General features: G+C 40.1%; 1 protein-coding gene across 1 annotated transcript in view; it reads left to right on the forward strand.

Moving 5' to 3' along the window:
* LOC5578167 (obscurin) overlaps nucleotides 1–25036 on the forward strand; it is a 206626-nt gene that overhangs the window by 161665 nt on the left and 19925 nt on the right. The window contains 2 exon segments of the mRNA XM_021840377.1: nucleotides 10475–10567; nucleotides 22075–25006. Coding sequence (XP_021696069.1) covers nucleotides 10475–10567; nucleotides 22075–25006 — 3025 coding nt within the window.

Consider the following 25036-nt stretch of genomic DNA (forward strand, 5'->3'; position numbering starts at 1 on the left):
TGATTTTTCGTCCTGACATCATGATCGGTTGAGTTGTTGAAGCCTTCTTGAAAATGTTACAGCAGGCACGTTGAAGTCAAAATATACGTAAACTTCGTTGAAAACGGTGGACATGGCACTTATTGGATCATTTTGGCCATAAACCGTATTACTGGGTGTAATTGTTAAAAAATCACGTTGCCGCAAAATTCGTTGAGGTGCGTAGATATTCAAACGGGACAGAATCTCAGGCGAATCCAACTCTCCGGTGAGTACTTTTGCCACAAAAGCCGCTTGTTGGATAAATCTTCTGTTGACAAGGGTATCAATGCCAAGAAGGCGACATCGGTCCGCGTATGGTGGCAAGTTCATCGAATCGCGCCACGGTAGATTACGTAGAGCACGTCTTACAAATCGTCTTTGAATTGTCTCTATCCTATTTATCCACGTCAGTTGATAGGGGCACCATACAACAACATTAGATTCTAATAAAGATCTGACGAGTGCACAATATAATGACCGGAGGCAAAGTGGGTCCGTGAATTCGCCACAAATTTTGAAGATGAAGCCTAACTGTCTGTTAGCTCTACAGATGATATCCTCGAAGTGAATCCGGAAGCTGAGTGCTGAATCCAGCGTAACGCCTAAATCTCGTACTTGATAGACTCGCTGTAGCTGAATGTTATTGATTGCATAATCATAGACAATAGGTCTTTGCTTGTGATGAAACGATATGACGCTGCATTTGTTGATACTTAAGGTAAGCATGTTTCTCGAACTCCAATGGGAAAATTTGTCTACCATTTGCTGAAGTTTTTCACAGTCGTTGAAACTTTCAATAATCATGAAGATTTTCACGTCGTCGGCAAAGAACAACTTGCATCCAGATGGTAATAGGCGGGAGAGGTCGTTAATAAAAAGCGAGAATAGCAGTGGACCAAGATTGCTTCCTTGTGGGACGCCTGATATGTTTGAAAAAGTATCAGAAGATTCAGAGCCAATCATTACGCAGAGTTTCCGATCTATCAGATACGATTTCAACCAGCAAACAAAGTCTGAAGAGATGCCTAATATTGCGAGGCGCTTTAACAAAATGTTGTGATCTACACGGTCAAATGCAGATTTGAAATCGGTACATATCGCATCCGTTTGTAAACCACTGTCCATGGCCCGTATGCAGTTGGAAACGAAGTGAACAAGATTTGTGCTTACTGATCTGCCCATACTCGCAATACAGTCCCATCATGAAAATCATCGTGTCGAGAAAAAAGCATTTAAACATGAGTGCCCTTTTCTTCTTTTGTCGCTACTTGTAGAGGTTGAAATTAGTGACATTGCTGAACATGTTTTCAATGCAATAGAAAACAATAGTTAACAACTTAAATAAATTGAATCATTGGTTTTTAATAGCCAAATAAGGGAATTAAATCAGATGGGACTCGTTATCCGAGTATTTCTTTAGTCAAATGCAAAAATACCCGCATACCAGTCCCATTACATGGGGCTCGCTTACTTTGTTATCGCGCACCTTGACACATTGATGTTCACAAACGATTCCAAGTCACTTTTTCTTCTAAAGCTGTATAGTAAATGCACTCGTATATTTTAGTTATAAAAATGTACCTTAAAGTTATTAAACTGTACGGAGGTGGTGTCAGTGATATTCAACATGGTACTGATTAAATGAAGATTTGATTCAACCGTTGTGGTCGCACTAAAAGGACTGTTTGCTGAATCCAGTCACTGTACGTGGGTGTTGAATTTACTTGTCAAGGTAGCACTAGCAAGAAAACTAGCAAGTTTTGGTCAGCTTAATGATGATGAAGGAATTCCTGGATAATATTGCCGTGTGTAGATTAGATGAGCAAAATTAGGTGCTGTAGTGTAAACAATCCGTTTGATCATGGAAATGCTACCGACAATTAAAAATTCTGCGACGTCCGAAAAAGCTATCACTACATACCGTTAGATGATGATCCTGCCAGCGAGTAAGTTGATTATGGATCAGAGGGCGATAGATAGTCTGCGGTAGCATTGACTCAGAGAAAATTGATATATTTAATTCATTTTGCTATAGTTGATGCTGGCAAGAACAAAATCTACCCCTTCAGTGAAGATGGCATTAAAATACATAAGAATAAGTAATGTTGTTATATATAAATCATTTCTATCACCATTATTGTACTTTTTCTTCTTTTGTAGGAATGAAAATCATAATGCAAAAGTCTAGAAATCCTGACGGGAGTAGATTTGTTTCATTATTTTTGTAATACAATAATGGGACTGTTATGCGGGTACTTTCCATATGGGACGAACCTGGTTTGGTATTTTTTTCGCATTTCATCCATACAAAAATAAAATTTTAAGATTTATTTTAGAAAGAACTCTAAAAAATAACACTATTCCTGAAGCTAACTCAAAAGTGGTAAAAATTCAAATGGGACTGTTATGCGAGTATGGGCAGTGATCTCCTTGGGTAAAAACCATGCTGTACGATCGATATATAGTTTTTACAAGCAGCAAATATTGAGTCGTAGACTACTATCTCGAATACCTTAGAGCTGGCACATAAAGATGTGATTCCACGATAGTTCTCTATGTTTCTCTTATCTCCTTTTTTATACACAGGAAACATAATGGATAATTTCCAACTTTCTGGAAACTTGCGTTGCTGTAGCGAGATGTTGAACAAAATTGCCAGAACAGGACTTATAGCATCACAGCATCTTTTCAATACGCAGGACGGAATACCATCAGGGCTATCCGTGGTTGAGTATTTCATTTTATTTATTGCGGAAGCAACTTGTCGCACCGTTATGCGACTAATCGCAAACTCAAAGACGTTAAGCGGAGTCTCTTTGCAGGCAATTTCCACCTGGGAATCAGTAGATGCAGTGTCGTTGAATGCATTCTGAAAATGTCTAGCAAATAGATTGCATTTACTTTGGTCTGAAGAAGCGAAAGCATCTCCCAAAAACATTTCCGTGGGTAGGCCTGTTTCGTTGCGCTTAGATTTCACAAAATTCCAGAACAGCTTTGGGTTTTTCCGTAAATTTTCTTGCATTCGTGAAGTATAACGTTTGTATAGAAGCCGATTGTATAACCGATATTTGTTGCTAGCTCTGATTAATGCCTGCTTGGCAGGCATGCAATGGGTTCTGCAGTATTTCCGAAGTGCTTTTGATCTTTTACGCTTGAGTTGTTTCAGACGAAAATTACCCCATGAAGGCTTAGCGGGAGGTCTGCGTAAAGGAACATAGTTGGACATGGTAGCATTACAAATACGTGTAAAGTTTTCAATAGCATCGTCAATACTATTAACTGTCTCCAAGAAACTCCAATCATATCGAAGCAAAGCTTCATTTAAACCATCGAAATCTGCTTTACGGAAGTCAAGACCAGGAACAGGTGTGGCTTCGTCAAATTTGATGGGGTCAGGCAAGTATGCTTCAACTTCCAAGGCAGGATGATCATTGTCGAGAGCTGTGAGAGGCTCAATGGCTTCTGAAAGAGTGCAATTTCCGAATGCTGCTTCATTCACCAGAACTAAATCAAGCAGACGACCATTCCGATTGAAAACGTGGTTGATTTGAGTAAGCCCATTCAAACAGAACCCATCAAGAAGACTACTGCAAGCAGTTGATACAGTGGATCGCATAATATCCACAGTTGATTTGGTCGATGTTGTTTTCCACAATAAACTGGATTGATTATAATCGCCGAACATAAAGGCATGATCATGTGCATCCAATTTGGAATAAACTGATTCAATAGATTCCATGTGATTTTTGATACAAGTTACGCTCGTTTTACGATCGGGAGGAAGGTATATGACTCCAACGCTAATATTGAAACTGGATAATTTGAGTTTCACCCAAATCTGCTCTAGAGAATCGTTTACTGGAGAAGATTCGCGACAGCAACTTATTCTCGATGTAATGGCAATTAGAACACCGCCACCACGGGATTTACTGCTGTTACGCTGGTTTCTGTCATTTCTGAAGACTGTGTAGGAGTTTCCAAAAAGTTGAGGAGACAGTATTACCTCATCGAGCCAAGTTTCTGTTAGCACTATAACGTCATACTGGCATGCCGATACTGCAATGAAGAAGTCGTCAATCTTGGTGCGTAGTCCGCGAACGTTTTGATAGAAAAACGAAAGCTTGTGCCGTGTTGCTACTTGGTCAATGATCTGCGGGACGGAGTTGTCGGAGCTGGAATTACACCGAGAGCTTGATTCAGGGGGTGCAGTATCACCTACTTCTTCGGCCAGACATATACTGCCATCGTTACCTGGAACAACAGCTAAGTTATCTGGGGTGCATCCATTGAATATCGCAGTAGAAGAGTCAGTCTGTAAAACCGAACGACTATTAAGGAGGGCAGCATCTTGTCTAGCTTCGGCATGACATATACGTTCTCTAAAATTACCTGAGCAAGCAGGATTGTCCACAAGACAATCATCAGAATTGGTTGACCTTGCATCCATCACCTGGGTATCGCTGCTAACGTCAGTAGATCTGGTCATCTGTGGTGAAAGATCCATTTGATTTCGTGCAGAATCTATTGAAGCTCCGGCAGGACATATACTAGTGTTAGTTTTACCAATAGAAGCATATATATCACAATAGTTAACTGATTGCTAAGCAGAATAATCCACCATTTTTCTCACAGCCTTTAAACGCTTCTGATAAACTGGACATTCTGAACTCCAGGCGGAATGATTGATATTTAACAGCTCGTCATATGGCAACTTCCTCTGCTTGTTTTTGAGTTCGCAATTGATACATTTCTCAAAAGTGGCATCACATTCCTGAACAGCGTGGTCTCCAGCGCACAGGGGACAGCAAGTAGGATTCACACAAGTAGCAGCTTTGTGACCATACCTTGAGCATTTGAAGCATCGATAAACGTTTACATTTTCAGTAACTTGACACCTATCCCAACGAATATTCACACGCTGTCGTTGAATCAGTGTTTCGAATGTCTGAGCGTCAGTCTCTAGAACAGCAATGAATGGAAATTGTTTCCATTTTTCGATTTTGCGCATGTGAATTAATGTTACATCAGATGAATCTGGCAATCCATTTTGCTTCTTCAGAGTGGATACAAATTCTGAGGCATCTAGATTCTCGGACAAGCCGATGACTTTTAATCTGGGTTTGAGAGGCTTGAGTATAGAAACTTCATAGTCATCCGATAAAATATCAACAGCTGCGCTTACAAGTTTTTGGGCGTGGGTGCTAGTTTCGCATCGCACAATAACATCACCGTTTTCTTTTGATCTGATGCCTTTCACGGAAAAATCGATAGGGTCGATTTTTTCTCGAATATGCCTTTGTGTTACATCTGCTTGTTGATTTTCCTTCGGTTTGATTATGACAGACTGTTCAAACTTTTTACCAGCACTAGACGTTATTGATGGCAAGTTACTTGACCGTTTTGCATTAGTAAGCTGTTCATTATCGGACGTGTTTTTCGCAGTTGCATAATTTCCATTCGCAGTAGATTTTGCACGACGTTTCCCAGATCGCAGAATCCACCCATCATCCACATTCTCACTGGCAATAAGAGTACTTTTGCCAGGCTTAATTTTTTTACTAGTCGGCATCGAGCTAACGATAGTGGCAGCATTGGTATTTACAGAACGATTGTCAGAACCACGTGCCACAGTTGCGTAAGTTGGGCAATCATTCATCGCGCTACGCAAGGCGAACAGAGATTCGATCTTGCTACCGACGGTTGACATAAGGCTTGCTTCGATTTTACCAAGAAGATTTGTCTCCAGCTGATTCAAAATCGATTCATATTTGGATACTTTTACACAGACATCGTCCATTCTCTCCAGCAGCTCAGAGTATTTCGATCTTAGATCATTCAAACATATCTGTTTTTTGCGGCATGCAAAGCACATGTACTTCAGAGCGATGTTATTTCTCAAAGTGCTAGAATCAGACGGACGAAGCTCAGAACACCGAAGGTGCAAAATTTGCTCGCACCTACTAGTGGTCCCGGCAAACATCGTCTCGCCATAAAGTAGGCTGTTGCAAAATGTTATGGAATCTCCTATGCAAAATTACATATTAGTACACCTCCGTTTTACCAAATTTTCCGACAACTTATCTAAACTTTTTCGCCACACGAACACGTCGGAACCCTTCAAGACGACAACAGTGAAAAAAATGTGCAAATCGGATGTCCCGTTCTCAAGTTATTTCGTGACATACAAACACCACTCCATTTTTATTTATATAGATTGACCATTATTGATCGGAACTGGTAAGAAATGAACTTCAATCCGAATGAATAAGGGATGGTACTTCCCGCTTACTTACTTTTGAAGCTCTCATATTATTGATCAGTAACGGTCATGTCCTTACAGTCAGTTGGGATTGGGAAGGAATATTAGTTTGTAATGATTGACCGAGAATACCTCTACATCTCCACAACCACCACGAGAAGGGTGTTTGGGTTCATTCATATATTTCATAACGCCGAAAATGACCATTTTCGACACCCACCCACCCCCTTGTAACGCTTTTTGTATGAATATTTGGCAAATTTTGTATGAGCTGTAACATCACGACGACACCCACCCACCCCCTTCAGCGTTATGAAATTTATGAATGAGCCCTTTATTTGTCAAAGAAGAAAAAGATCTTGCAGTCGCCTTCATTCGCTGATGCGATCCATGGATGAAGAGAAAAATTACGACTATTATTTAAACCTAGGTTTGCATGGTGAAAGGATATTGGTAGAAGATTAAAAAAGTACGTTGACATTCATGATGTCAAACTGTTCAAAAGTTATGTTTTTATCTAGCCAACACAGACCCACTTTTATTTCTTGTTGGGACTTAACTATTAATGTTTTTTTTATCAAATTCCTTCGATATGGTGAGTTCAACATGTTCCACAAGAACTTTTGGCTTAATTTTTGACAACATTTGACAAAAAAAAATTATAATAAATTACTACTTCCCTCCACGTAAAATAATCTTACGAAACCATTATTTTTCAGGTATTTTCAATACAAATAAAAATAATTCAAGTTTTAGATTTTTACATGTTTCAACGGATATACAATGACTTGAATTTGACCCTTCAAAATCGACCACAGCTGAAATCTGATTTTCAAATTGTGGGCTTCGTGGCCGTGCGGTTAGTGTTACCAAGCATTTAGCCACATCGTGTCAAGGAGTGTGGGTTCGATTCCCGCTTCAGTCCGGAAAACTTTTCGTCAGGAAAGTATTTCGACTGTACCACTGGGCGTTGCATGCTAGTCCGTTGTCTAGTGTGGTGCTTCCTTCAAAGGGCAAATCGTCCACTGGAAGCATTAACGTGTCGGTGTCATTTTTTTTTTAATTCTATTCAAATTGCATATACTTATAATTTCCAATAAAATAAGTGATAGTCTGATCATTCATCGTTTCGGCAATGGTAAATATATTTTTTTCAGATTTTTATTGGACGTACTTCATGACCTAGCACAAATTTTCTATAACAAAGACCTCAGAAATAACGCGATTTGTGCAAAACTTATAAGAGGAGCTTCTAGAAATGTTAGTTACATTATGTAACACCTTGTTGATGGTGGTAAAAAAATCGCTCAAGATTGAAAATCTACTCATGATAAGAGCAAGAAAAAATGTGTGAAAATTAGATTTTTATCTGCACTAGTCTCGAAATGGCAGGAATGTGAAGTCGTGCCTATACTTTCTGAAACACCGTAAAATGATGAAAAAAACAAAGGTAAGAGTGTATTAAAATTATATGAAACAAGAATAAGGGTTTACGTCGACACTTGTAGGGACGAATCATCCATAGTTTGTTTGAAAAATACATAAAAGTAACGATCAGGGTTGTTAACGTTAATCAACGATAAACGCTGTTAACGTTGATTGTGCTCTGGATCAACGTCAACGTCGTTGCGTTAATTTTCATGGTTGTTAGCGTCAACGTTAACGTGTTTGCGTTGAATCAACGTCAACGATCATCGCTAACCCAAACGTTGATTTTATGTTTCGAAATGCTTCGAATCATCAATAAACAATACGTTTCTATGCTGATACCCGGTATCCATGGAAAATTGAATGAAAAAAATCTAAGTTCACAGTGCAGACACCCAACAATCAGCTTCTTTGAACGTCAGTTTGTGATTGCTTGGGAGACCTCTTACAAATTGTAAAGATGTTCCCAGCAATATTGTACCTATCCGTCCTATGACCTCGCTATTCCAGCAACCCACAACAATGGGCTGAAACCGTTACCAGAGATCGGCTTCCTTTGCCTCCAGCCAGCACACGACGTCCTTTTTACCCATCCAACAACCATATGTTTCTGAGTGACCGCCTCCAGGATAACCTGACTTCTCATTTCCATATACAAGTTGCCATAAAACCCTAACATAGCATAGCAGACAAAAGTATTCATTGCAATCGAAAGTGGTAATGGTCGCAGAGCAGATTTTCCCATTTCCGATATTGTGGAGCTCTCAAATCCGACTAAGAAAAATGCAGTTAACATTCCATAAAACCTGCAATGAGATCAACCTTTTTTTTCTAAATAATCGTTTCTGAACATGGCATGTTTTAAGAGCTAAGTTGAAACCGTTTATACTGTCCACACAATTCGTAATTATCTGGTTCTTATTTTTGCCATGGCATTCGTGTCTGCCATCTGGTTCTGGTTCTAATGTAAGTAATAAAATGTTCACTCGTTATTTATTATTGTGTAAACTGAATCATTTTCTGGGTTTCTGAATTTACTTATTTAAAAATCAATCGATTATGACAACCAGTAATACTTTTATGAGAATCTTCAAATCGTTAACGTTAGAAATAACGAAATCGTTGACGTTGAATCAACGCTGTACGTTAACGTTATCGTTAAATTGTTTTTCAACGTAATCAACGCAAGCTTCGTTAACCGTTACAGGTTAACGTCAACGGATTAATGAAACGGCGTGAATCGTTGATTAACGTTAACAACCCTGGTAACGATGCCACGATATAAATGTGGGGTCATAAGCATGAAACGAGCTCACCAGTTGGCAATCCATTCTCAACTGAACAGGAATATAATTTCGCACTCACACACGCGAACTGGGTGCTTTACAAAGCACTGCCCAGCAAAATGCGCAAATTGAAAAAAAAAAAATACCGGCGCTTGGGTTTTCCGATTCGCTATGTAGGGAAACACAAAATATTGTTGGTTCTAGACCAAAATTTGAAAACACCGTAAGTCGAAAATGAAAACAATATAAAATTCTCTTAAGAAGTGATGAATTTAGCCAAGGGCTATGCGTTGCACTCCTCATTTGACATGATAAATACCATAAAATTGTAATACCTAATTACCAATTACCATGAATATCTACATACCTTGTAAAAGTTGTTATGAAAATTCGCAGTCTAACATCGGTTTTATTCGTTTATGTCTTTTGTTTAGGTCTAAATTTCTATTACAGGAATACTCCACGCTAACTAAAAAGTTATGTTTATATTACAATACACACTTAATAATTTCAAAGGCTTATATAAAAAAGGTTTATTACAATACACCCAAAAATAGTAGCTTTTCGCAAAACTTGAAATTGGAACATTCAAGTTTTTTTTGCGCGATCAGGTATATTTTGCTAAATTTAGGATTAACATTTTTGACTATTTGCATATTTCTTTCCGTGAGTTTATATATGGCTTGAACTTTTGCTCCACTATGGACCAAAAACTGATTCCAAACATTTGGATAAAAACCAATGAACCTCTAAGCATCTTTACAATAGACCTAGGAATACGTTTGCAGAGAAAAATCCAATAAGCTTTTATTTTTTTTATTTCATGCGACAGAGGTTAGATCAAAAATTACAATTTTCACGTCATATCACACCATCTCAAATACAAAAAAAAACTTTTGTCCCACCTCACTTTATGTCTATTATACAATCTATCGATAACTCTAAGAGCAAGAGGTGGAAAGAAACTGTAGCAGATTGCCATAATCGAAATTTTTAAAGCATTTCCGTGTTCTTCCCATAAACGCGGGAACGTATATTCGAGTCAACGAACTCGGAAAAATATTTGTAATAGAATTGTCAAATTGCATTTAATAGAAACTGAGTGAAGTCGAACACAAAACGATTTCCTCATCTGCCTATTGTTGCCTGTCCGATGAAGTCAATTTTCGAAGCCATATATCTCAAGAAACGACTTTGGCCCCCGCAAAGCTGATCTAATCTCATGCTGTCGATCGTTAATTTCGACAAACATCGAATGCGCGGGAACACCAGCGCGGAAATATCTCAACTTTATTGACAACGCACGGGGTCTAATTTTAAGCTGCCTGCAAGTTAAGAAAAGGAATGCTGTAAAATTTCTAAAATTCACAGTTATTTTTGGGAATTATTTTCATCACAAAGTATTGTTTCCGGGATTTCAACAACTACGTATTTTTGAGATTCAAACTAACGAAAAATCTCATTCTATCTCCTCCCACAGGAACTATCCCTCACCCTAGACGACGACAAAAGTTTATCGGAGCATCTCAAATTACCCATCCAGCGGATCAACGACTACAAGTTACTCTTTAAGGTAAGGAATTGTCACTAGGGTTGTGGTACCGGTAGTATCGGTACACCGAAAATACGTTTAAGACCAGCTGATTGCTCGTTTTATGAATTAAATTTTGAGAGAAGGTGATTTCGTATGACGTGAGTGTAACAGCAATAGCTATAAACAATGTTCTCGTTGCGACAAATTCGCATTTCTCTTGAGCAAATAGCCGTAGCAATAAACACGCAACTATTAAGCAAGACCAAGCTGAGGGTCGTGTGTTCGAATCCCAACGGTTGAAAATCGTTTCGTAAAGAAAAGTTTTTTTACAATAACTTTGACACTATTCTAAAACATATAAACACATATTTTTTCTAAAACTAGTTGTTAATTAATTTGTTGTAAAATGTATAATTGTCTTTATTTGTCTTATGAAAAACATAAAAACTATAGTATTGTTTTCGATTCCGTTAAACAAAAATCTCAGTACCGGTACTACCGGTAGTCATTGCAATAGTACTGTGGAACCGGTACTCAGCATAAGTGATTATTACGGAAACCCTAATCGTCACTCGAACCAGAGTCAAGCCACCCGTTGCAAGCAAAATATTGTAACACCTGTTGCACACAAACCACCGCGACAACCTGCATCCACATGGCGCAAAACGGCGGCATGGCCACAGTGCATTCTTCCCCCTGCGTTCGAACGCACCGTGAACGATCTGCCGCACCGATTTCATAATCTGTGTCATAAGATCATCGTCACATTTAGTTGCCCTGTAGACGACTGCATTGCGGGTTTCTTCCTCCGCCAAATCGCTTGGTTAGTTTAAAAATACCACCGTCCGTCGAAAGACAATCCTCCTGTTGCCTGGCTGCTCGGTTTTAAGTCCACCATCTGCTGCTCTGGTCGCTTGATTCGGGAGAATCGGGTGCAGATGATGGCGTCTTGTAAACACTGCTCACGCACACACCCGTTCGACCAAGTTCGGGATCTAATTTTAAAATACCCCGAGGAAACCTTCGTTCGAGATACTTTTGTTTATGGGATACACACAAACGCATGTGTCCCACAACATAGGCGTCGGGACGTTCCACTGCTGTGTGAACCAAAATACATAGATCAATTCCTGATTGATCGATGAAAGTGATCGTGCTTTGGTTGTTCTTTAGTTCAAGATAACACCATTGTTCAGCTTTCAAGTAACAAATTGGTTCCGATCCTATGAGAAGAAGTTCTTTCAAAAATTCTTAAAAGATGAACAATTTCTGAAAGACCTGTTGTTTGAAAATGCAAGACAAAACTTCATGAAACTTCCAAGAATTGCTCAACGTGTTTCTTCAGATGTTTCCTCTTGAATTCCTTTAGCCTATTTTTGTCTAAAATTATTATCAATTTTATTTGACATTTGTTCCAATGTTTCAACATTGGATATTCTATGTAACTCATTGGTACTATAACAGAGAGGAAGCTTCAGAATCATTTTCAAAATTTTATTTTGAATCCTTTGCAAAACTTTTTTCCTGATATTACAACAGCTAGTCCATATTGGTACAGCTTACAATATGGCTGGCCTGAACATTTGTTTGAATATCAAAAGCTTGTTCTTAAGACAAAGTTTTGATTTTCTATTAATAAGGGGATAGAGACATTTTACATATTTGTTACATTTGGCTTGAATGCCCTCAATGTGATTTTTGAAAGTTAAATTCTTATCTAGCATGAGCCCTGGATACTTAACTTCATCTGACCAATTTATTGGAACCCCTCTCATCGTGACGATATGTCTACTTGAAGTTTTCAAACAAAGAGCTTTTGGTTTATGTGGGAATATTACTAGTTGAGTTTGGAAGCATTAGGAGAAATCTTCCATTTTTGCAAGTATGAAGAAAAAATATCCTAACTTTTTTGCAATCTACTACAGATGGCACGCAGCCTTCGTCCTTTGGCGGAGAGGCCTGTCCCAAAATGCTGCCTTGGGGAACACCAGCTCTTACAGGAAGTCTTTCAGACCTGGAGTTCTGATAATTAACCTGAAGTGTACGATTTGACAGATAACTTTGAATTATTCTAACAATGTATGTTGGAAAATTAAAGTTTTATAATTTCATAATCAAACCTTCATGCCAAACACTGTCGAATGCTTTTTCTATGTCTAGAAGAGCAAGACCAGTAGAATAGCCTTCAGATTTGTTGGAACGGATCAAATCTGTCACACGTAAAAGTTGTTGAGTGGTCGAATGTCCATGGCGGAATCCGAACTGTTCATTGGCAAAAATTGAATTTTCGTTGATGTGGGCCATCATTCTGTTTAAAATAACCTTTTCAAAAAGTTTACTGATGGAGGAAAGCAAATTGATTGGACGATAGCTAGAAGCTTCTGCAGGATTTTTGTCTGGTGGAACAACCTTAGCATTTTTCCATTTGTCAGGAAAATATGCTAATTGAAAACATTTGTTAAATATATCAACTAAAAATGATAAGCTACTTTGTGGAAGTTTCTTGAAGAGGATGTAGAAAATTCCATCATCGCCAGGAGCTTTCATATTTTTAATTTTTTTAATAATAGTTCTCACTTCTTCCAAATCAATCTCACAGGCATTTTCAAAAACGTTCTCTTGATTAAGAATATTTTCGAAGTCCTGAGTAACTTGATTTTCAATTGGACTAGTAAGTCCTAAACAACCCGGGAGCATCATGACAGCTGCAGTACAATGTCTGTGTACCGAAAAATTTTGGTCCGTGGTACTGTCAAACTCAATAAAATCATGGAGTGTGCTCGAAATAGGGCGTTAATTAGAATTATACTTGATGGACACAACAAAATTACAATTTGTGTTTGGCATTTGTGATATCATGATAAATCAGTGATCGTCAATTTGCGATTCTTGGAAAGGATTTGTACGGTCCTCGGGAAGATTTCGTATGGCCCACGAGCGGGTTTTGAACAGTGGTGTGATGTGGTCCACGTGCTGTAAGTTGCTTATAGTAACCGATCCTTTTTTCACGAAATTATTTTTTGACCACTTAGCAATTCAAAGCAAGATAAGTTTGTCTGCGTTTCTCCATGTTAGGGATCGTTGAAATATTAAGTAACGCTACAGGGGGCGAAGGGGTCTTTCGCCAACAGTGTCGCACATTGGAATTAGTACACTGTACTGGGTGGTGGAAAAGGCAATTAGATAAAATCAAGATCATATTTGCATTTACGATATTTTGCGATATCGGTGGCGTTTAGCGGACACGCGTATCGTAAAACTGGCACGTCGCGACGGGAAGGATTGATCGTATCGATTTCACGTGTCAATTTCGGTCGCACGCGTGCGTGTAGGGGTATCACGACGTGACGGGAAGGATTCTATCGATCGATTGCGTGGTACCTCCGTCGTTTTTCGCGTATCGCGACGGGAAGGCTCTCCTTTCGAAGGCTCTCCTTTCGTTCGATTTGCACTGTTCACGTTCGGTTTCGCGAGTGATTCGAGTGGTGATTGATAGTGAACAAAATGGAAAAGAAATTGGAGGGGAATATCTTGACCCTAAACCGAGTGTTGGCTATACGAGATGTGGTGGAAAGGTTCGTGGCAGAGTATAACCACGACCGGGATGTAATCCAAGTGGCAGTTCGTCTGGAGACTTTGGACAGAATAAACCAAGAATTCCAGCGTGCACAAGGGGAAATCGAAAGGCTTGACAGTGAGAAGTTCGAGGAGCATATTGAGGTTCGCACAGCTTTTGAGGACAAATACTGTGTGCTCAAGGGTTTTTTTCTGTCTAAAATGAACCCCGGCTAACATTCAATGGATTCAACGTTTTTCAACAACCTCACTCATCAAAGTGCAACAAGTTTCCACCATCGGCTACCGAAGATCGACCTTCCGTTGGATCGTTGCAATCGTTGGAGGGAGAAGCGAAGAAGCCATTCGAAAGCGTAGACGTTCAAGCGAACAACTATGCATCTACGTGGGATGCACAAATGAAGCGATACGATAACAAACGTTTCTTGCAGGAAGAACTGTTTCGAGGCTTGTTCGATTTACCGATGATGAAGCAGGAGTCAGCACAGGATCTCAATACGTTGGTAGACGACTTTCAGCAGCGCGTGAAAGCTTTTGCCAAGCTAGGAGAACCTGTCGTTCATTGGGATACTCCTCTTATCTTTATACTTTCTAATAAGCTGGATGCGGCTACCCTTCGATCCTGGGAGCACGAGACTCGCCAAAAAGGATGACGTCAAGTACGAAGAGCTCATTGAATTCCTCTCTCAGCACGTGCGAATGCTGAAATCCGTGTCAAGCGATTTGCAACAGTGCTTTTCGTTGACCAGTTCAAAGGTGGCCGGCCCTCCGGCAAAGATAACTGCTTCAGTGAAGTCTGTAGTCAACACAGCTACTACCGATCCCATTCCAAGTATTCCTCAGTGCCCTGTCTGCTCCGAAACGCATTTGCTACACCAGTGTCCAACATTCATCAAGCTGTCCGTAACCCAACGAAGAGAGTTGGTATCGCAGAGAAGCTTGTGCTGGAACTGTTTTCGTCCGAATCATCAAGCGAGATTTTGCAAGTCAAGGTTTAGTTGTCGAGCCTGCCACGCCAGACACCATTCAATGCTGCATGATCAAGCCCTATTTCTCATGTAGATACGACGAAGCCTCCTACACAGCAATCCGATACCTCCGCAATAGCAATTGCGGAACCCTCAGGGACATCGCATCCTTCTGAAGTTAGCATGGCTGTCCAATCCAACAATAACACAGTCCTTCTGGAAACAGTGTCTCTCCTCGTCATTGATCAAAACGGAAAGGAAATCCCAGTTAGAGCACTCTTCGATTCCGTATCAATGTCCAATTTTGTGAGCAAGAAGCTGGCCAATTCGCTTGGAATTCCTCGAGCCACCGTGGACGTTACAGTTTCGGGACTACACACTTAGATTAAATTACTGGGGTCGGTAAAATTTTACTGGGTTTTGGAACTACCGAAAAGGTCAGTAAAATGAAAACTGTCGCCACGTGTAATTGAAAAGCAAATTTCACCATGTTTTATTTTTTATCGATATATGATATAAAAAGAAAACTCTCTGCAAAATTTCAGTGGGAAATCTCTGTTTTTCGATTTTTGACATTTTTTTTAGTTTACTGACTTTTTCGGTAGTTCAAAAACCCAGATATTTTTACCGAACAGATTGAGTGTGTAGGAGCATCTGTCAAGCAAGTCAGGGGTAGGATCACAGCCACGGTCAAATCAAAAATTTGCAACTTCTCCTTCCACCGTGCTGATATGTGCTGTATGCAATCTCCCCCAGATTAGCATGCAAAATTTGCCGCCATTCCTTGCCTCCGTAATCGGCGCGAAATATTGGCACGGTCGTGAGAGAATAGGCCCAAACTATCTCCACATAGAAAAAGATTGAATGGCCTACCTTTTGTGTGGTCACCGCTTTTGACCACTTACCACGATGCAGAGTTGCTTAATATCAATCACATCAGCTGATGGCTGATGCTCTAAAACTATCAATATCACTTGCGAGCTATCAATATCACTTTGATTTGACAACCAACAGCAGTGATGCGACAGCGCACTCTAGATCATTATCACAGCAGAATGAGTGATCACGTGGTAATTATCCATGTTATTATAGTTTTTCAGTGACCAACATATAGTTTCAATCTATCTGAAGCACTGTCAAAAATATCGTACTGATAAATTGCCATTTTATTTGCTTAATTTAAGGCTAAACTTAACCCATCAGTGATATCCATAGTCTATCGCCATCAATGCACTGTGATGGAGTACACAGCATGATGTTGATGTGATACAGATTAATCCGAGTTGTATCGCAGTCGGCCTGAACAAATCAGCAAATTTTATGCGTTGATAGTCACAGCGAGCAGCTCTGCCACGATGGCGCCAACTTGCCTCCGTCGCTGATTCCTGGCTTGGATTGTCTTCCGATCCGGCTCGAAGGACCAATGGACGAGCCGGAGACTCTGTAATTTGCCGGGATCGAAGGGTTTGCTTCCCGTTCGATACTTCGAACGGCGCACAAGAATCACACACCACAAATTAACACAACTGACGGCCTCAAGGTGAATCTTCTCCTTCTTCGCCGAAGGCAGAACGATTTCACTATCACTCTTTTCGAGATCTTAATCTTCGCAGCATCAAATCGCTACCGTGTTCTTCAGTCACGCACGAAGTACGTAATCGCCGACAATTGATCAAGCAATTAGATCTGATTCATAAAATAAACTTAAATTTTTCATACATAATCTGTTACTTGAGAGAGGGAGGGGGTCCAAAATTGGCAATTTTTTGTTATGTAATATTTGAATCATCCCTTAGATATTTATGATGATCAGTAATTTATGGAAAATTTACTGTAGTTATCAGCTTGAAATCAATCTGAGATCATATCCAGCTCTTAACTCGCAGTACATTTTTCTTTGCGGATTTGAACACTTTTTTCTCATATTCACCACCAGATGTCTAAGTTTCAATCAGATACGCTTATTGGATGAACTATTCCACTTTTTACGAGCGCTTAAAAAACTCACCAAAAATTAGCCCACCCTTTGTAGGGATCTATTGATCTGACGTTTGACTTGGGTCGTTTGATATGAACTTATCCACCGGTGCACTAAATTTACTCAGTCCAAGAATTTTGACACTTGGCTGAAACACGTGGGAAGCATCAAGAAGCGAGACCCGCTAAATTGTCAAAATTTTTGGACCGAGTGAATTTATCACACCGATGGATAAGTCAATTGAACGGACCCAAGCCAAACGTCAAACTGTTGGATCCTTACCAGAAAAGTAGCTAACTTTTGGCAGCCATTACCGCTCTTAAAAGCTGGATATTTCATACAATGGACTTATCCACGGTCTTTTTTTCTTGTCGATTTTTTTCCGCTCTAAATGTGGGCCGTGTTTACATAAAATGACAACCGCACCAACACGAATGTTCACCGGATGAACAATGCGTGGATGAATGTGCAACGAAATCGTTTATTTTTTTATACATCGTCCGCAGTAAAGGTTTTCTTTTCGCTGGAAGTTGCTGTGTGATGTCGTCGTAAATTAGTTCATAGCTCATAGGCCTTTTTGATTGAAACTAAGACCTCTGGTGGACGAAAAGTTTCAATGGCTAAAGCGGGAATCGAACCCACACCACATGACAAGATGCGCTTAAATGTCTGACGACACTAACCGCACTGCCACGAGGCCCAAAATATTGTATTTTATTTTATGTTACGGCCCGCACTTTCTTTTGAGGGCTTAGAAGCGACCCACAAAATCAGCTATGCTGTATTGTAAGTAATTTCTCACGAATTGGTGGGCAGTTCAGTTCATTTGGTGCTTAAATTTGGTGATTTTATGAAACTTAGTTTCATTGTTGTAGACGAACATATCAGACTCGCCCTTATTTCATTTCATTCCATTCGTTGTTCTGCACACGTCAACAACGAAACGTGAAAAGTGCGTTATTTGTCATTTCGCGGGGGGGGGGGTTGGGTTGGTCCTAAATTAAAATTGTGCGCACTTTCAAACTGCATAGCAGGTTTTTGAGCTTCTTCACAATTAGTTAGTAAGAATTTGTTTTCCTCTTAGAGCCAGGGTCCAATTGAGAAATCTTATTTTCAAAATGTTTGTTTCTTAATTGTGCAAAACGTTTCTTGATTTCATTCTGCAGATCCTGCCATATAATTTTCATAGCAGGATCGCGAGTGCGTTGAAATTGCCTTCTCCTCACGTTTTTAAGACGGATCAAGAGTTTCAGATCATCGTCTATAATCACGGATTCAAATTTTACTTCACATTTTGGAATTGAAATGCTCCTGGCTTCAACAATGGAATTTGTTAAAGTTTCAAGAGCATTGTCAATATTATGTTTTGTTTGTAAAGAAATGTTAACATCACGATTAGAATCAATATATGTATCATATATATTCCAGTCGGCTCAAAAATAATTGAGAGTGGAGCTGATAGGATTGAGAAACGCTTCATGCGATATCTGAAACGTAACAGGGACATGATCAGAATCAAAATCAGCATGAGTAATCAGTTGGCTACAAAGATGACTTGAGTCTGTTAAGACCATATCAATCGTAGATGGATTTCTAGAAGAGGAAAAACATGTGGGGCTATCAGGGTATTGAATTGAGAAATATCCTGCAGAGCACTCATCAAATAAAATTCTGCCGTTGGAATTACTTTGAGAATTATTCCATGACCGATGTTTGGCATTAAAGTCGCCAATGACAAAAATTTTTACTTATTGCGAGTCAATTTCCGCAAGTCAGTTTGAAGCAAATTAATTTGCTGCCCAGTGCGTTGAAAAGGCAAATAGGCAACGATGGAATAATATTTACCAAGCTGAAACATCAAAAGTTTTAAAAAAAAAGTTGATGTTTTATACGCCTATGAATGATGTTGCACCCCACATTCCCCATCAAGCCGATCATTACGATAAACAAAAAAGTTAGAATTTCTTTTGAATTTGGATCCAGGTTTCAAATAGGTTTCAGTAATAACTGTTATATGCTCGTTATTGACTGTAAGAAAATTAAACAGCTCGTCCTCTTTACCATTCAAAGAACGAACATTCCAATTTAAAATATTTAAATCATTATTTATTGGATCCATTAGAAAAACGTAATCTAATAGAAATGTTATTAGTAAATTTTACACCAATTTGGACTGCTTCAGTCATAGTGGTAGCTTTGAACATTGCATCAATCATTAGACTCAATTGTTCAGTTAGAAAATTAAAATCAGAGGCAGACATATCACTTGAAGTGGGTACATTATCTGATAACTTTCCGTTAGAATGTTCGGTAGACGAAGAGGCGGAGTAGAAGTTTCCTGCGGCGGCAGGGTTTTCCCATTTGATTTGAAACAATTAGAACGGGTACTCGTAGTATGAAAAGAGGGGGAAACCAAATTACCTGCTACGATATCGGCAAAGGATTTTCCTTGGGTAGATACATTCGAAATTAAATGATTCAAACGGCTACCCGGCGGATTAAAATTAGTGTGTGAATGAGCAATGATTATAATCTTCCTGATGGGTATGATTCTTGATCAAGCGATCGTTAACTGAAAAATGAGTATTGTTCGATTCTCTACCAGGCAAATTCAGGAAACGACCGTTATCGTAACGGATCTTTCATCTGCCTGGAACGAGCCTCGACGACTCGCCTACACGAAAGGCAAGCCCAAAAATTTGACTTATGATTGCCCCCGCAATTCGAGCATATAAACTTGGTGGTATCTTCCTTCACTGGACAGAAGTCCTTGGCGTGAGAAGAACCTCCGCAAATCATGCATTTGGCATCCAAGCGGCAATTTTTTGTTCCATGACCCCACTCCTGCACCGACGGCACTGAGTGGGGTTCTGATAATTTCCTCCAGGTTTCAGGAAATGTTTCCATGTCACACGGACATCAAACATAAGTCTAGCTTTTTTGCTAGAGCTTTAATATTACTTAGATCTTGTTTGTTAAAGTGAACTAAATAATATTCTTGAGAAAGCCTCTTCCGAACAATGCCAGATTGGATTCTCTTTTTCATAATGATTACTTGGGGAAAATCAGTTATTCCATTTTTGATCTCTTCAGGTGACTTACAGTCACTTGAGACACCTTTCAAGACGACTTTGAGCAAACGTTCAGTTTTGTCGTGATAAGTAATAAATTTGTGCTTCTTCTCTTCAAGATGTTTGAGAAGAAGTTCGCGATCTTTAAGAGTTTCCAGCAAAACGCGACAGTCTCCTTCTTTTACGATTTGGAAGGAAACCTTGATTCCCCTAATAATTAATTACTCATTTCAATGCAATTATCAACATTGGCCTTTCAACCTGCGAAGAGAACGCGCATTCTGGAGAAACGTCCTGTCTTCCATTTTTGCTACGGTAATGACAGTTTTAAATCTCACTTTTTTGGAAGGAAGTTGTGAACTCAGAAATGTGAATCTCTGCATTTTGCTCGTGGTTGTAATCATGTTCAGTGAATAAACGAAACTGATTAACTATGAAATTGTTTCGTTGCAGAAAACAACGATTGACTTCGTAGTTCGAACGAACGATTTCATTATATGAAACGATTTTTTTAGTGGGTCAGAATTTTCCGTTCACATTCATGGAGAAGTGATTTTACGATTAAATTGCATTGCTCTAAGCCCCTTCTTTTCCGGAGGACTAAGCTAAGTTCAATATCTGAAAATAAAAAAATGAAAGAAACTCATGACTCATAAATATCTCAAACGCTTTGGACTAACGCGGGAATCAAATGATTTTAATGCAATACACCGACTTCATTAACACTATATGCAATAAAACTGTAATTGCAAAAAAACTAAAACAAATCCTGAAGGAAAACTGATGCAAGCATTGTATTGAGTTTCCCTAGTTGTGCTCAATGCACTCGACCTAAATTATTCGAAACGAAACTGTATTCAACGTTTTACTTAACACTCAATTGCATATCGTCTTGAGTGCAGTTTACCATTAACGTAAGTCTACCATCTCTCTGGTCGGTCCGGAAAATCCCTCATCATCACCATAACCAGACAGTAACCGGCTACTGGTTGAGATCACGAGAAACATTCTTTCGTGATTCATCTTTTGTCTGATCTACTACTTTTCGCTAAAAATAACGCCATGACACAATTAGCCACGATGTATTTTCCACCGCTTTCGACTCAGGTGTGCTTATTTTGTTTTCCACATTCATTTTTTCGCGAGATATAGATGTATATTTTTTTATTCTAATGAAAACACGCCTACCTTCCCATTCAACGCGTGGATTAATGTTTTCGTGTTTTAGCTTCTCTGCTGGCATCGTCTGGTGGTGGAATTTATTTTTCGCGGGAATAAATTACGTAATTTGCGTTATTTTGAGTGACGTTCTCACTGGATTTAGATCTGCGTTGACCTTGTATTCTCTAGAACACTTTCATACTGTGTCATTGAAGACTGTCCAGATTTTTCCAAGCATAACTTTGCACTCAAAATAACACAAACGATATGGACATCTTGACCTCCCAGCAAGGTTGCCGCCTAAACGCTTGTTTGCAAGCATAAAAATTTCCAAATACCTTTTAGTTTTCGACGGTATACATTTCTGTCTGGAAAACTAATGTACGCAGCCAGCTCAGAACAGCCTTGGCTCAGTGTGAAAGAAAGAAAATCTTGAAAAAGTCAAGTGATGATCCAAGATCATCCGGCGATTCAAAAATAGCTCACAGTAAACTACTGCTTTTGGCCATGGCGATGGCTATGACGATGCTGGTGGTGGAAAACAACTTGAGCGATTAGTGTGCAGGCGTTTGGCGGAATTTGGGATTGGATGACGTACGTTTGGAATTTTTACTCGCGGGAAGGGTCTCACGTTCACAGCCTGAAAAAAATTGTGATATTACTCGACAACCAACACTGTTGAGTCTACATAAATAATAAGCTGTGTAAAGCGCAATACACAGTTGAGCCCTAAGAAAACAATTAGATAAAGCCAACTTAATTGACACTCATAATTTTTTCCCCACCCAACAGGAACTTCTCAAGTATTCCACAGCTCTTGGCGAAAATGTCACCGATCTCCAGAAGGCCCTAGAGTTGATGCTCTCGGTGCCCAGTCGTGCAGCGAATAACCGATATTTGGAGAACATCGAAGGTTTCCGAGGAAACCTCCAGAAGCTAGGCCGCGTGCTCGCCCACGAGTATTTTGGAGTCAAAGACAAGGAGAACAAAATCAAGGAGCGCTACCTGTTCCTATTCAAGTCTCGAGTACTCGTCACCAAAGCGAAACGACTATCGGACGAGAAATCCATCTTCGTTCTCAAGGACATCGTTAGGCTTCCGGACGTACAAATCAGGGACGTCGATTCCCGCGCCTTTGAGCTTCTACCAAAGGTTGGCGGTCGAGGAGACACCGTACATCTGATCGCCTACTCGGAAGAAGCGAAACAGCGTTGGATCTACGAAATCGAAGAGTACGCTGAAAACGCGGTTGCACTTCAGGAACACGCCAACGACGATCTGCGTATCGATCCGACACAGACCAACATCGACGATAGTATCATCAAGCTACCGCAACGAATCGAAGCTCATAAAACCGACGAGAATATCAAACCTTCGGATTTCGCCGAAAGCTACGTGGTATTCAAACACAAAACATCACATCGAGAGGAAACTCAATCGGTGCAGAAGACTATCAGCCAAGACGCCGCTGAAGTAGAGGAAGCAGAAGAGAAACCTAAGAGCGTTCAAGAACGTCTTGCAGCACTCGAAGTCAAGAAGTCTTCCCGGAAGGTCGAAACCGCTGCTGGTAAGCAAGAAACAGTTCAACAACAATCACAAAAGACTGTTCAAGGCAAGACTTCAAGTGTCCAAGTGCAGGAAACTAAAACATCTTCCATTACTGTGCAAAGCTCAACTTCCAAACAGGAGTCCGCTCAGGAGTCTAAAACAACAGCCGTTAAACGACAACAAGACACTCAACTAGAAGGTCAATCCAAAGAAGCTAAACTAACCAGCCAAACTCAAGTTCGAAATCAAATTGCAGAATCAAAATCAGCAACAGTTCAGCAGACTACACAGCTCCAGTCTCAAAGTAAGACACAGCAGATTGAAACTACAGCGGTTGCATCTACTCAACAGGTAGCGACTGAAGTAGAGGTTAAATCATCTACTCAAGCTCACCAGCAAGTTGTTCAAACAAATTCACAACAGCAATCTTCCCAGAAACAACAATTAGTCGAAGTAAAATCTGAATCCTCAACAGTAAAACAGGCATCTACACCCCCATCGCCTGCTATTGACGCCGATTCTAAGATCAAGCAACTCGAATCAAAGTACGAGGCACTCAAACAGAAGAAGCTCGAACAGAAGTCCGAAGAAGTAGACGCCAAGTTCCAGATCATCGAATCCAAGTTTGCAGCACTCAAGCAAAAGCAGGAACAACAGAAACAGAAACTACAGCATTCTGAGTCGATTCCGAACAAGCAGGAAGAAAAGCCAGCTGAACCACTCAGCAAGGTCCAGCAAATCGAATCCAAGTACAAGCAGCAAGTAGTTGAAGTTAAAGAACAAACTGCTGAAGTAGTTGTTCAGGAGCAGAAACAAGAACAGTCGAAACCATTGACTAAGGTAGAGCAAATTGAGAGTAAGTATAAATCCAAGCAAGAAGCTACTGAACTAACAGCTCAGGCTACTGAAACTGTTGTGCAAGAACAAGAACCGACAAAACCGCTGTCCAAGTTAGAGCAGTTAGAATCAAAATATAACAAAAAGAAGATTTCTATCGATCAAACCGTTGAAGTCAGTCCAGTTGTAGTAACAGAGCAAGCGTCACCCTCTGTGGAAACACCTCAGACGCCAGATACTCCATCAAAGATCCAGCAAATAGAATTCAAGTACGCTTCACTTAAACAGAAACAGCAACAAATTGTGCAAGAAGTTCAGGTTTCCGAAGCCGTCGAACAACAGGAGCACCAGTCCAAACTTGCTCAGATCGAAGCGAGGCATACAGCACGTCGACAATCTTTCCAGAAAGATCAGGAGACTTCTGAACAGCAACAACAATCTAGAATCCCTATCGCCAGCGTTGCCAAAGCCACAGAACAAAAGAAAGAAGAGAAACACTTCACCGCACAAAAGGTCGAGGCAGTAAAGTTACCAGAGCTACCAAAGAAACAATTCGAAAGCAAACCCGACGAGCAAAAGACTGAACTCACCAAACCAGTCGAAACACCTAAACCCAAAGTTGACAAAAAAGATCGTCCTAAGCTACAGATACCAGTCCCGGAGAAACGTATTGAGGGAACCAAAACTCCCGAAAGTCCGAAAGACAAAAAACGACCCGGATCACCAAAAAGTCCTAAGGGTAAAAAATCACCTGTCAAGTTACCAGAAAGTCCCAAGTTACCGGAATCTAAGCCAACCGAGCCGAAGAAGGCTGAAAAAGTACCGGAGCAACCCAAGGTTGTAGAGAAAAAGGCTCCAGAGTCACCGAAGACACCAACGAAGGTTCCAGAAAGTCCTAAGCCAGCTGAGAAAAAGGCAGCAGAGAGTCCCAAAGTAATCGAGACACCTGTCAAGCCTGTGGAAAAGAAAACACTAGAATCTCCGAAAGTGCCAACCAAGGCTATCGAAAGTCCAAAGACATTTGAATCACCTAAAACACCAACAAAGGTTCCAGAATCTTCGAAGTCCCCGAACAAACCAGTTGACCAACCGAAAATTCCGGAAAGATCCAAACAACTTGAGAAAAAAGTTGAACCTAAAGCGCCACAAAGTCCCAAGGTTGTCGAATCGCCAATATCGAAGACCGCACCTAAAACCGTAGAAAGTCCGAAACCGGTAGACAAGAAGCTACCAGAGCCGATTGCCAACCAAGACACCAAACCAAAAGAGCTTGAGAGGAAATCATTCGAAGCGAAGAAGGTCGAAGCCGTCAAGCTACCGGAATTAACTAAGCAGAAAGGTAAGTTGAAATCTGTTTCCCAAGCTGTGT

Source organism: Aedes aegypti, chromosome 2 (genome assembly GCF_002204515.2).
Source record: "Aedes aegypti strain LVP_AGWG chromosome 2, AaegL5.0 Primary Assembly, whole genome shotgun sequence".
Classification (NCBI taxonomy): domain Eukaryota; kingdom Metazoa; phylum Arthropoda; class Insecta; order Diptera; family Culicidae; genus Aedes; species Aedes aegypti.